The 12,213-nt window shown below is 43.6% G+C and overlaps 1 protein-coding gene across 3 annotated transcripts in view; it reads right to left on the bottom strand.

The window, feature by feature from the left end:
* SPOP (speckle type BTB/POZ protein) overlaps nucleotides 1-12,213 on the bottom strand; it is a 69,993-nt gene that overhangs the window by 20,763 nt on the left and 37,017 nt on the right. For all 3 annotated transcript variants that reach the window (XM_053260623.1, XM_053260621.1, XM_053260622.1), the window contains 2 exons: nucleotides 6,170-6,314; nucleotides 304-425 (listed from right to left, as the gene is read on the bottom strand). In XM_053260623.1, the coding sequence (XP_053116598.1) occupies nucleotides 304-425; nucleotides 6,170-6,247 (200 nt within the window). In that variant the 5' untranslated portion in view covers nucleotides 6,248-6,314. The remainder of the gene's footprint in view (nucleotides 1-303; nucleotides 426-6,169; nucleotides 6,315-12,213) is intronic.

The following is a 12,213-nucleotide window of genomic DNA, read 5'->3' as shown; positions in this document are numbered from 1 at the left end:
AATGTGCGGTGGGAATCATGCAGAAGGCGGCGCTCTCCCAGGTAACCCAGCTCTAAGCACTGAAGTCAACAGCTCCTTTAAAAAAAAATCCATCCTCATGAGAACTCCCTGTGAATCACAGCACTACTAAGGCTGAGCAATCACAACCTGCCCAAGGCTGTTCAGTGAACCGGTGGCTGAGCTGGATTCCTGAACCCAGTTCAAGTATCACATGCTGTGAACGAATATTGAAGAAATATCTCTTATTGTTCCCCAGTTCAACTGTGCATTGCAGTCAAATATGTATCATGTGGTGGTCCTTACCATTTCAATTTATCATTAGCTCCTGATGAAAAGGTTGAACTTTTGATGACCTCACCCATTTCCTCCCGGCAAAAGCTGAAGTTGTTGATGGTCCACATGTAGGAGAATTTTACCACTTTAATCTTAAAAACAAACAGAAACACACAGTGACAACCAGCAGCTCAGACACATCATTAACAAAGAACAAGATGATCTAAAGACAGAACCCAGAGAACCCCATCAGTTAATGATCTAAGAAGCCTTAGAGGGAATACCTTTCATTCATATTAGGGAACAATGAAAGGTGATAAATACCATCTGAACACTTCTCCTACCTTTTGAAGCACAAGAAATAATCCAAAAGGGTCCATGTGTGCCAACTGGAGGCTTTCCAGTCAGAAGCACCACACCACTTCCATGGTCATTTCCCTCACCCAGAGGTGAAGAGGAGCATTTGGTCTCTGTGATTCATGGGTACAGAGCCAAAGTCAACTGAGAGGTTGCCACAGTCATTAACCTGGTACACATGGCCTGCAACAATTCAACTTGAGAGAGACCCAAGAATCTACCTTCATTGTTACTTCAAAGTAAGGTTGCTATATGGCTTCTGGAAGTGAACACCTGGGCACATTCATGTGCATAATTATAACTAGCTATCAGGGATAACTCCAAAAGAAGGAAGCAGAACACCAGGGAGACTCAGGTTCAAGACCCTGCTCAACCATGAAGCTCACCGGATCTTGGGCCAGTCACTCTCTCTTAGCCTACCTAACAAAGTTGTTGAGATAAAAGGGAGGGAGAAGAACCCTGTATGCTGCCCTGAGCTCCTTAGAGCACAGTTTCTCAATGTGTGGTGTGTGCACCCTTAGGGGTACATAAGACACAAGCAGAGAAGTACAAGACAAGAGGGGGGAAAGCCCAGCAAGGAGGATGGAGAAAAGAGTGCCTGCATGTCTTTGATCCTCAGTCTTTGCTGATGGTTAATGCCTAGAATTCTCATTCTCTCTCTCTCTCCCTCCCCCCCTACCCCTCTGTTCTCGTCTCTCTGTCTTGTTCCTTTCTCCTCTCAAAATGATGGCAAAGAAGTTGGCATGCCATACAATGTGTATTGCTTCATATGTCTCAGCAATAATTTGATGTGCCATGCTTTGATGGCACTGGGCTCATCCCTTGTAGCTTTTGGCCAACATAACTTCTTGCCCATGTACACACTCAGGCTGTGCACCCAGTGTAAGAGGTGGAGCCCTACACACACTAGATTGGGCATCATTCATGTCACAACCCTATATATACAGTCCTTTCCCAACATACAGCACACATTATTGTAAATACAAAATCCTCTGAAAAGTTAAGAACAGCCCTGCTGGATTAGGCCCAAGGCCTATCTAGTCTAGCATCCTGTTTCACACCAGATGCCCCCAAGAAGCCCATAGGATGAGGGCATGCCCTCTCTCTTGCTGTTGCTCCCCTGCAACTGGTATTTAGAGGCATCTCGTCTCTGAGGCTGAAGGTGGCCTATAGCCACCAACATATTGTGCTACTTAAATTTTTCAAAACTCAGGGGGTACTTGTTACTTAAAAGGTTGAGAAATATCACCTTGGAGGAAGCATGACATGTGTCAAACACACACAGAAAAGGGATCAACAGTTGCATCCTTTGAAAAATCTTGTACATGAACACAGACTTCTTTAAACCGTTTCTTTCCTTGCATCCATGAAGATTAGATTTTGTTTTAAGAAAGCTTAGATTCACAGTCTTCAAGTGCTGGATGCTGCATCAGAGGCTACTCCATTTAAGAAAGCTTTTGCCCTCGTGTGAAAGCTGGCTTTTTCTTTAAGACCAACCAAGAGCACTTTTCTTGCTTATATCAGGCACCAGGGAGCCTAGAAATTTAACTGTTGCACCTAGACTAGGGAGAGTTAATTAATGAAATATTTCTTTGGCCCAAGCAACCCTATTTCTGTTCTAACTAAGTATTTTACTTGTAAAGGGGAGGAAGAGAAGGTAATTTATCCTCCCCCCAAGTGCCCATTGTCTGGCTCCCAAATTTTGGGGCAGGCTTCTAGATTCAAATAAAATTTGTCAAGGCCTGGATTAGATAATCAATACACAATCAAGAGGTCATATTTTCATACACTGTGATGCAGCTATGACCACACTGATTTCCAGAGACCCTGCAATGATAATGCACAAAAAAAGTTCCCTGCAGTACCACCACCAAGGGTAAGCCCGCTAAAGCAGATGAGTAATAACCACTGCAGGCTGCTACATTTTGTGGGCTTAATTACAAGGCTGCCTTAACAGGGCAGCTAGAATATGGCAGGCCAAAGTCCACGCCTGGGAAGTATGGCAGGAGCAGCAAATAAATCTGGGAACCCCATGCTTTTACACAACACACCACATTCATTATTACTGCTAAAGCTGGCACAATTTGACCTTCAAGGTTTTATAAGTCAATCTAAGTTGTTTATAGAAAGCAGAACTCAGCAGCACAAAATGCTTGCCTGGGATCACTACAATTCAAGCAAGGTACAGTGAATGCAAGCTGGTATTACACCCACTGTTTACAACTGGATATTCTTGTCCCTTTTCAGGCCTGTAAGCCAGCCTTGTTAGGTGGATCAACCACATTTCTACACAGGCTTTTTAAATTTTTTGGCCTGGCACACAGCACAAATTCATTCCCGCCCCTCTCACTGCTGAAGGAGGATGTGGGGGGAAGGAAAGTCTGCAATCTTTCCCCTCACTCCTTCACGCAGAGAGAGAGAGAGAGAGAGAGAGAGAGAGAGAGAGAGAATGAATCACAATTATGTGACTGGCATTTTTGTTTGTTTCACAAGAAATAAAGATGTTAAAGCTTGTCTTTGACACTTGTCCAGGTATCTCAGTTTCAGTCTCCACCCAAACAACAAACTTGGCCATACTTTGATTGATTAAGTGCTGTCAAGTCGGTGTTCACTCTTAGCAAACACAAAGATCGATTCTCTCCAGGATGATCTCTCTTCAACTTGGCCTTTAAGGTCTCCCAGTGGTGCATTCATTGCTGTCGTAATCAAGTCCATCCACCTTGCTGCTGGTCATCCTCTTCTTCTCCTTCTTTCAACTTTTCCCAGCATTAAAGATTTCTCAAGGGAGCTGGGTCTTCACATAAAGTGTCCGAAGTATGATAGTTTGAGCCTGGTCATTTCTGCTGAGTGAAAATTCTGGATTGATTTGTTCTGAGATCCATTTGTTTGTTTTCCTGGCTGTCTGTGGTATCTTATAAGTCTTATCCAGCACCAAAAGTTCAAAAGCATCAAAACTTTTTCTATATTGCTTCTTCAAAATCCAGCTTTCGCATCCATAGAGTGTCACGGGAAAAACCATGGTCCAAACAATTCTAATCTTTGTAGGTATAGACACGTCACAGCATCTAAATATCCTTTCCAAGGCCTTCATTGCTACCCTACCATGTGCTATAGTCTACAGTGTATTTCTTGACTGCTGAATCCTTTACTGTTGATGGTCGATCCTAAAAGGCAAAAGCTATCCACCACTTCAATGTCTTCATTATCATTTCTGAAGCTGGTTGCTGTACCTGTTGTCATTAGTTTAGTCTTCTTTACATTTAGTCATAGTCCATTTTTTTCACTGTGCTCCTTGACTTTCAGTACTAGAGCTTGCAGATTATCCACATTCTCAGCGATCAGAGTGGTGTCATCAGCGTAGCACAGGTTACTGATGTTTCTTCCTCCAACTTTAAAACCATACTCATCTTCTTTCAATCCAGCTTCTCTCAGTATATGTTCAACATATACGCTGAATAAATAAGGAGAAAGTATACAGCCTCATCTTACTCCCTTTGCCAATCTGGAACCAGTCTGATTTACCATGTTCCGTCTGGACTGTGGCTTCCTGCCCTGTGTATAGGTTTCTCATGAGAACAATGAGATGTTCTGGGATGCCCATTTTCCTAAGGATATTCCACAACTGGACATGGTTGACACAATCAAAGGCTTTCTGTAGTCAATAAAGCACATATTGACTTCTTTCTGGTATTCTTTGGCTTTCTCACTTATCCAGCGTGCATCAGCAATGATGTCTCTTGTTCCTTGCCTTTTTTGAAACCAGCTTGAACATCTGGCATTTCCCTTTCTATGTAGGGTTTTAATCTGCATTGGATGATCCTGAGCATTATTTTGCTAGCATGTGAAATTAAGGAAATTGTGCGATAGTTTGCACAATTTGTTAAGTCTCCTTTCTTTGGTATGGGTATTTAGACTGACCTCTTCCAATCTGTTGGCCACTGTGTCATTCTCCAAATTTGCTGGCATAGTTTGGTTATAGCCTTGACTGATTCTTCTTCTGTTGCTTGCCATATTTCTGTAGCTATTCCATCAATTCCTGTAGCCTCCCGACTTGGTAATGACCAGAGTGCTGATCTAACTTCATCTTCCTGTACTAGAGGTTCTTGCAAGCAGGGAATATCTTCTAAAGTATCTTGGATGTTGACATCCCTGCTGTACAGATTTTCAGTATACTCCTTCCATCTCTGTTTGATCTTCTCAGAATCAGTTACTATCTGTCCTTTGGCATCCCTTAACATACCAATTTGAGGTTGGAACCTCCTTCAGACCTTTTGGAAAACATTTGTTTTTCCATGCCTATTTCCATCCTGGAAGGACAGAACAGAAATGAAGATCTTCAGGCACCCCATCCAAAGGCTTCTCAACTTTTCCTTGAGGGTCCCTCCTTCTAGTCTTGTTCCTGATTTCTTTTTAGATTTTCTTCTCAGACAGCCAGGACAAACTTTTAGATTGGTTACCATATAAAGAACTAACTTAACAATTGGATACAAATTGTGAGAAATAATTGAGATTTTTTACTGGTTGCTGGATAGGAACCCTGAAAAGTTCTCAAGTTGCTTTGCACACTTCAGGGGGAAATCAGAAATATGAGGGCAAGTGGTGCAACTCTGGGGTGCTGAAGCCCTGGCCCAAATACAGTGTAGGTGGCAAAGCAGTGTTTCTATTTCTCGAGGGCTCTGTTTTCTTCATTACCTTCATTACGTTTTTGGTCACTATGATTGTGAGTGCAGTGGATGCTTTAAAAGAGTAATGGGTAACTTGGGATACATACTTTTCCAGATCACTTAAACTTACCTCTTATTACACCCTTTAAGCACCCGACTGTGCTCCAACTTCTCACTATCATAATGATTTCAGAACAAACTCTTACCACTTATTGCAGGCAAACAAATATGCTTCTTTATTACTGGCTGGCTAGAAGACACACTTAAAACAAAATAAAAAACAGCAAAGGAAAGTCCAAGGGGTGATGTCTAACTCTAGCCAATTAGAAGGATGTTCTAATATTTAACTCTTCAAGGATCACGGTGTATTTTTCAGGATCACTTAAGTAATCATAGGGCAATTGTGATCATGGAAAATCCACCCTACCTGAGGGGAAATCTCTCGAGTGATCAGACTTTTGGAGTCCTACTGTACTTTTGGAGGGAGGACCAGCACCACTCCATTAAAACAAGAACACCTATAATTGAGGATGAAGAAATGTTGGCTCAGTTCATCAGCCAGACAAAATACTTTACTCGTCAAGCTATATGTTGGTACATTGCTCATCAGGTCTTTTTTCACTCGCTAGGCATTATTTTTCATTCGTCACTAGACTAGTAGACTAGTGGATTTCTGCAGCCCTGCCTCTATAATTATTCCTGTTCTTGAAACAAGCTGTCATTCTTTAAATGGAAGCTGTCATTGTCATGTCACAAATTTGAAAGCCAATCCACTCCCCACCCCCCGCCCAATCCTAGGTAGGGGAGTGTGCTCACTGGCCCCACCAGGCTACAGGGCTGTTCCTTCCACAAGGAATTCCAAACCACAGACTTACCTGAGTGTAACACCAGCTCTCTGCAACAGGCCCACTTGACATCTCTGCCGGAGGAGGAGGACTCGGTACCCTTGACATCGCCAGTTTGGAGGTCAGGCAGGATTTCACAGGTTAGTTAAAGAAATCTTTGGGAACAATCTTCACCCTGATCAACAAGAAAAGGGAGAGGGAGAGAAGATGAGAGTAAAAATTGAGTAATTCAGTTAGGCTGTGTCTGCAAAGCGTAATTCTGCGATTGTAGTTTTGCTTCTCACTGCTCCACATCTCCTCCTCCCTGTACTCCTGTGCCTAAAGCACATTTTATTCTGCGTGTGTTATGCTAGGTCAACAGTGTTATGCCTAATGAAGTACTGGCAGGGTTTGGCTATCTGTAACCACAGCTGGGAAAGTATTTAATTCTTTGAAGTCTGTATCGGACTGATAGGTATCTGAGATTATTTTCATCTCTTCCACTTCTCTACATTCCCCTATTGCTTATTTCTAAAGCAAGTTTAATTTGTGGATATAGGAAATGCTTGTAATCTTTACTATTTATCCTATCACCACCACCACATAAGTCACTATGACTCCTTGTACAGATGGGGAATAAAGAATGAGAGATGGTATTTTCTGAAGGTCACAGAGTATTTTCTATGGCAGAGATGGGGCTTGAATCAAAGCTAACACTTTAGCTTCTTGAACAAACCAGCTCTCAAGTCATGCAACACAAGTACAGCTTTATCATCTCAGGAGGGTTCAAGTATACAAAGGACTATAAATCAGGTGGAAAATGTGCATTTTTAGTCCACATAAGTGAGGGGGGCGGGAGAAGAGAAAGTGGATAAGGAGATACAGCCCACCCTAGCTCTATGCACATAGGACAGCTGTGATGGCTTTATCACACACTCAGGTCCCAGTTTTTCAAATACAGGCTGACATTTAACAGCGCCACCACAAAGGGACTTGGGGCTGATCTACCATCACAAAGATTTCCAAGACTATCAGCAGCGGCGGCGAAAAGCACTGGCTTGCATCAAAAGCAGAATGGTTCCATTGCACACCCCAAATTCTTAGCACACACACACACACACGCACACACACACACACCCCACAGCCTATTTACATGGGCACCATGTAAATCAGGGCTCAACTCCACAGTTAAAAACACAAGGATTCTCTCTGCTCCCAACACACATTCTGTAGTGCTATAGATTGGGGATTATAAACCAAGGACTGATTTTAGTAAGCTAATTTACACCAGTTCCCAACTCTGGTTCATAAACACTTTGAATAACTACTACCACACCACACTATCAATGTACATTATACTTTACAAAACTTAAGCAAAAAAGAGAATGCGTGTACATGCATCAAGTCCCTGCCTGAAAGAATGTACAATCTAAATTTCACCAGCAGATGAGGTGGGAGAGAAGCAAGGATACCAAGGGCAAAGGCCAAACATGTGCCACAAATTCAATGTGCATGAAAGTGAGGTTAACACAGGCTTGCAAATAACAGAGGGAGGTCACTGTCCACCTGTCCTGCTACTGCTCCTCCTCCCCAACCCCACCCTCTATGGCAGCAGTGCCATGCACTTGTCACTTCTCTCACCTAGCTCTCCAAAGCAAGAAGAAAGCATTACACATGACCCTCCAAAAGCATAGCTCTCTGGGGAAGCCAGCTGCACATGATGCAGGAGAATGTAGCCACATAGGTATGGGCCTTGAGAAAACTGGTAGCGGCTAGGGATGTGCAAACCAGTTCGGAACGGGGGGGGGAGTTTGAGGGGGCGCAAATCCGAACTGGCCTGGCTCGGGTCCACTTCGGACTCAAACTGAACCATGCCACCGGTTTTGTGCACACCCCTAGTAGCAGCTCCAGGCAAGATGGTGAGTGGCAACCTGCATGGCTGGAGGAACAAGGGAAAGGGGGCAGTACCTTAGATTTGCTTCCCAAAGCCCTACTTGGCAACACACACACACACACACACACACACACACACACACACACACACACACACACCTTTCGGGAGCCAGCTCAAGTAAAAAGACTGAAGGTTCCTTGCTTGATGTGCAGTGGCTTGTTAGTTCCCCCTATAGCTAGCATAATCATCCTACCATACTTGAATTCTGTGCTGCCCGCCTTTCCAGAGACACACGCAGTGAATAGTCAGGGTCCTGTGGGAGAAAGCAAAGCACACTGGCTTCCCAGCCCCGTGGCTTCCTAACACACTTGACTGCCAGCAGCTGTTGCAAAACGTGTGCACCCACCAGCCCTGCAAAATCTAAAATTAAAAAAACAAAACAAAAAACAGACCAAACACACTGCCACCAACAGCAGAGGTGTGAGAGATAAGCGCTAAGGAAGAACAGATGTTCTCAAAGAATTTGCCGGGGGGGGGGATGAATAAAGGTTTCGTTTTTAGAAAACCAAAACACACCAGGTCTGCCTCATCAACACAGGCCCTAGTTTCAAGATTTTACCTTTCTCAACACAGTTTTCAGATACTTTGTACTTTGAGAGTCATGCAAGGTAGAAACACATTCTTTATTTGTTCCCAATGAAAAAAATGGCACCATCTCCTGAAGCAGCAGACGTGCAACCATCAAGCTATAAATGACATTTGCTTACTCTTCTACTTTTCACTATCAACATCCCAACAGAGTGAATGCTACCTCTGCATAATCTTCAGTCTAAGAAATAAGGCAGATTTGCTTATGAATATTCATCTGAACCTATTTATGCAGTGTTTTAGAATGGTTAGTGGGTGTTAGGCCTGATATAGACACTATAAGCTCTTTAGGTCTATTCACACCAGAAAGTCAAACACAAGCAAGGACTGGCAAGTGTTACATCTCTAGGGTCCCGTCACCAGCTGGGAGCCGCCATATACAGGCTTTCTAGACACGTGCCCATGCCCACGTCTGCCATCAATATCATGCGGACACTCACTCATGGCAGCAATTAACTAGTCGTTCCAACAGTTGCCAGTTACGGCAAAAACCTTAGCCAGGCATATACTACACAGAGAATCAAGCATTTCTGGGAGCATACCATGGGTTCTTAAGGATATCAGTTTCTATTGAAGAACCAAGTTCTCAGCCCTCATGGAGGTACAGTGGGAAAAGGGAAGGAGAAACCCTGCTTGAAGGCTCAGAATCCAAAGAGGAGCTTTGTGTGGGGCTTCCAGAAGTCAGTGGCTGGAACCAGTGCAGATGGCCTATAGGGAATAAAACTCAACATTCACGTTTCCAGAAAGCTATCTACTTGGCTACAGGGCCCAGATGCTATAGGCAGCGGCTACAAATGGCAACAGCCTTCTCTTAAGACTGGCCAGTGTAAAATGGGATATTGCAGAATATGAAACAGATGCAAAATCTAAAATTGTACCATTACCCATTTATATAGTATTGCAGTTTATGTGCTGGGTGCTTGACATATTTTGTTATGCTCCCCTTCCTATGAGGCAGGTCGATTTTATTCCCATTTTACAGACAGCAAACCAAGGATGAGAAGGGATGCCACATGTCAGGCCACAGGGCAGAAATGTGACTCGAGGCAATATCTCCTAGATCAGAACCCAACTCTCTGTCTATGGGCTCTCAAGCCTTATTTGCCCTAATATGGCCTTTCCTGGACCTTCCCCAGCCCCAACCCAACCTCTCATCCCAATCCCATCTTCCACTCACAGCACTAGTGCCAACAAAAAGTTTGGGCTACCTAGAGTCCCTGGGAGGGAATCAATTGAGGAGACACCAGATCATTTTTTCATTATACAGTGGCCTACTGGCAGAGAGGGGAAACATTTTTGCATAACTCAAATGAATCTGATAAAAATGCCAGTCACAAAATTGCCAAAAAAAATCCTACCCTGCTTAAAAATAACGGGGAGCAGGATTTACTTCCAGCAACATACATGGCAAACTTAGAAGCAACCAACAGAAAAGTGCTAAAAAGACACCACAGACAAATCTGCACATGGCATAAATGTCTGGCTTAAAGGAAGCCGATAAGAGTATTATCAACACAGTTCTGAATCACCAAGAGAAAATTAAATAGATTTTTCAAAAGGCAACAAAGCTTTCAGAAACACGGCAGATATCGAGATTAGCCTGGCACAGAGAGATTACCCGCCACGCTTCTCTCTTTGAAAAGAAGATTTCACACACTGCCATGCCAGGGCATCACATTACTGTTTGGAACGAACCATTAATTTGATTCCTGCTGTGTCAGATGCTCCACAAGCAGCGCTCTCTAGCCCTTTTTTTGTTTGCACACCCTTTCAGTATCCCCAGACTCTTGCAAGCCTGCTGAAACTTGGTGGCGAGTGAGGGGAACTCTGTACAGGCTCAGATGAACCTTCCTTCCTGTCCAGGCAAGCCACTAGATCAGGGGCAGACAACATGCAGCTTTAGGACTACAACTCTCATCATTCCCAGCTGTAATATATTGTAGCTGAGATTATGGGAGGGGAAGTCCAAAAACAGTTGGACTACACCTCTCATTGAGGTAGGCCGCTCATTGCCTGCCCCAACTCTAGATGCTGGGGGTTAGGGTGGGTGGGAATCAATTCAACTGGGGCTGGAAAAAGATTCCTGGACGCCAGACAGAAGGTTTATAGACTAATGAGTCTTTTCCAGCCCAACAGAATATGGAAGGTTTGGATTCCAGTTCTTCCCCTGCAATCTAACACAAAAACATACCATTCTGGCGTCTAAAACAGGTATCAGGTGTGAAGCTAGCCAGTGCTAGACCAAACTCAAAATTAATGCAGCTCTCATTCTTTCCCCCACTTAATTTATCCATGCAAGTGATCTAAACATATAAACCTAATTCAAAACGCTTATGATCCCCTGAGTGGGGCCAAAACGTACAGCTGGAGGATTCTCTCTGTATTCCATTATATCCCTGATGAACAGGAGTTGGGCGGCTAGGAAAGACTGCTAGCAGGGCCTTGGCTAGCACTACTCTAGCATGAGATACCAAATGCAGAGATGGAGTTCCAAGGCAAATCCTGACAAGGAAAACAGGTTCTGGGGCCAAGTCCTGGCTCAGATTAAGACCTGCTGCCTGCAGGGATCATGCAAATTCACATGCCCGCCATCTCCAGAATTCCTCCAGGTGACCTTGTGGGACTGTGGAATGGTTAGTTCTGCATGGCATTAGAGAAAGCGATGATTAGATCAGTGGAGAGAACTCCAAAAGAACAGGAGTCAGTGAATCCCATGGTTATAGTGGAATGGATGGCAAGAGGCCCTGGAAGGAACTAAGCCCTGTCAGCTGCTCCACTAGCACTTTGGGCAAATATTGTTTCGTTCTTTTCTTACAGGAAAAGCAAAGTTGTGTCGTTGAGTCAGTGTCGATTCCTGGCATGTGGTTTTCTTTTGGTAGAATACAAGAGGGGTTTACCATTGCCATCTCCCGCACAGTATGAGATGATGCCTTTCAGCACCTTCCTATATCGCTGCTGCCCGATATAGGAGTTTCCCATATTCTGGGAAACACACCAGCGGAGATTCGAACCAAAAGCCTCCTGCTCTCTAGGCAGGTTACTTCCCCATTAGGTGGCTTTTCTCTTTCTTTCTTAGAGGTAGAAAGCAGTAAATAACTATTTGGTTATTTGGGTTTGGGGAATAGCAGTAGAGAGTGCATGGTAATTCTGCATGAAGCACGTCCCAGATACTCAGCAAGCATGTGCGTGCCACACACTATTTCTGTTGATAGTTTACAAGATAAAACAGCAGATTAGCCTTTTACAGCAGCAACGCTGTGTTGTGCTTAGCATATTCTTTCATTGCTGAAAGAATAATATTTGTATTTATATTATTTCCCACTCCCCATCAGCTGGAGCTGAGGTCACTTTGCATAAAAGCAATTGAAAAATTCAATAAGACCACATTTTAAAACAAGTTTTTAAAAGAAGAAAAACGGAAAGGAAATTATATTCTGAAGGAAACCACCAGTGGACCTTTTAGAAGCACGCGCACAAACATACTTTCAAATGCTTTTTAAGGCAAAGGAGGAGGAAAAAGAGTTGGTTAACTAAGTTTCAATACAGAACGTTT

The sequence above is a fragment of the Hemicordylus capensis genome, chromosome 6 (genome assembly GCF_027244095.1).
Source record: "Hemicordylus capensis ecotype Gifberg chromosome 6, rHemCap1.1.pri, whole genome shotgun sequence".
Lineage (NCBI taxonomy): Eukaryota > Metazoa > Chordata > Lepidosauria > Squamata > Cordylidae > Hemicordylus > Hemicordylus capensis.
This window is presented reverse-complemented; position numbering and strand designations above follow the sequence as displayed.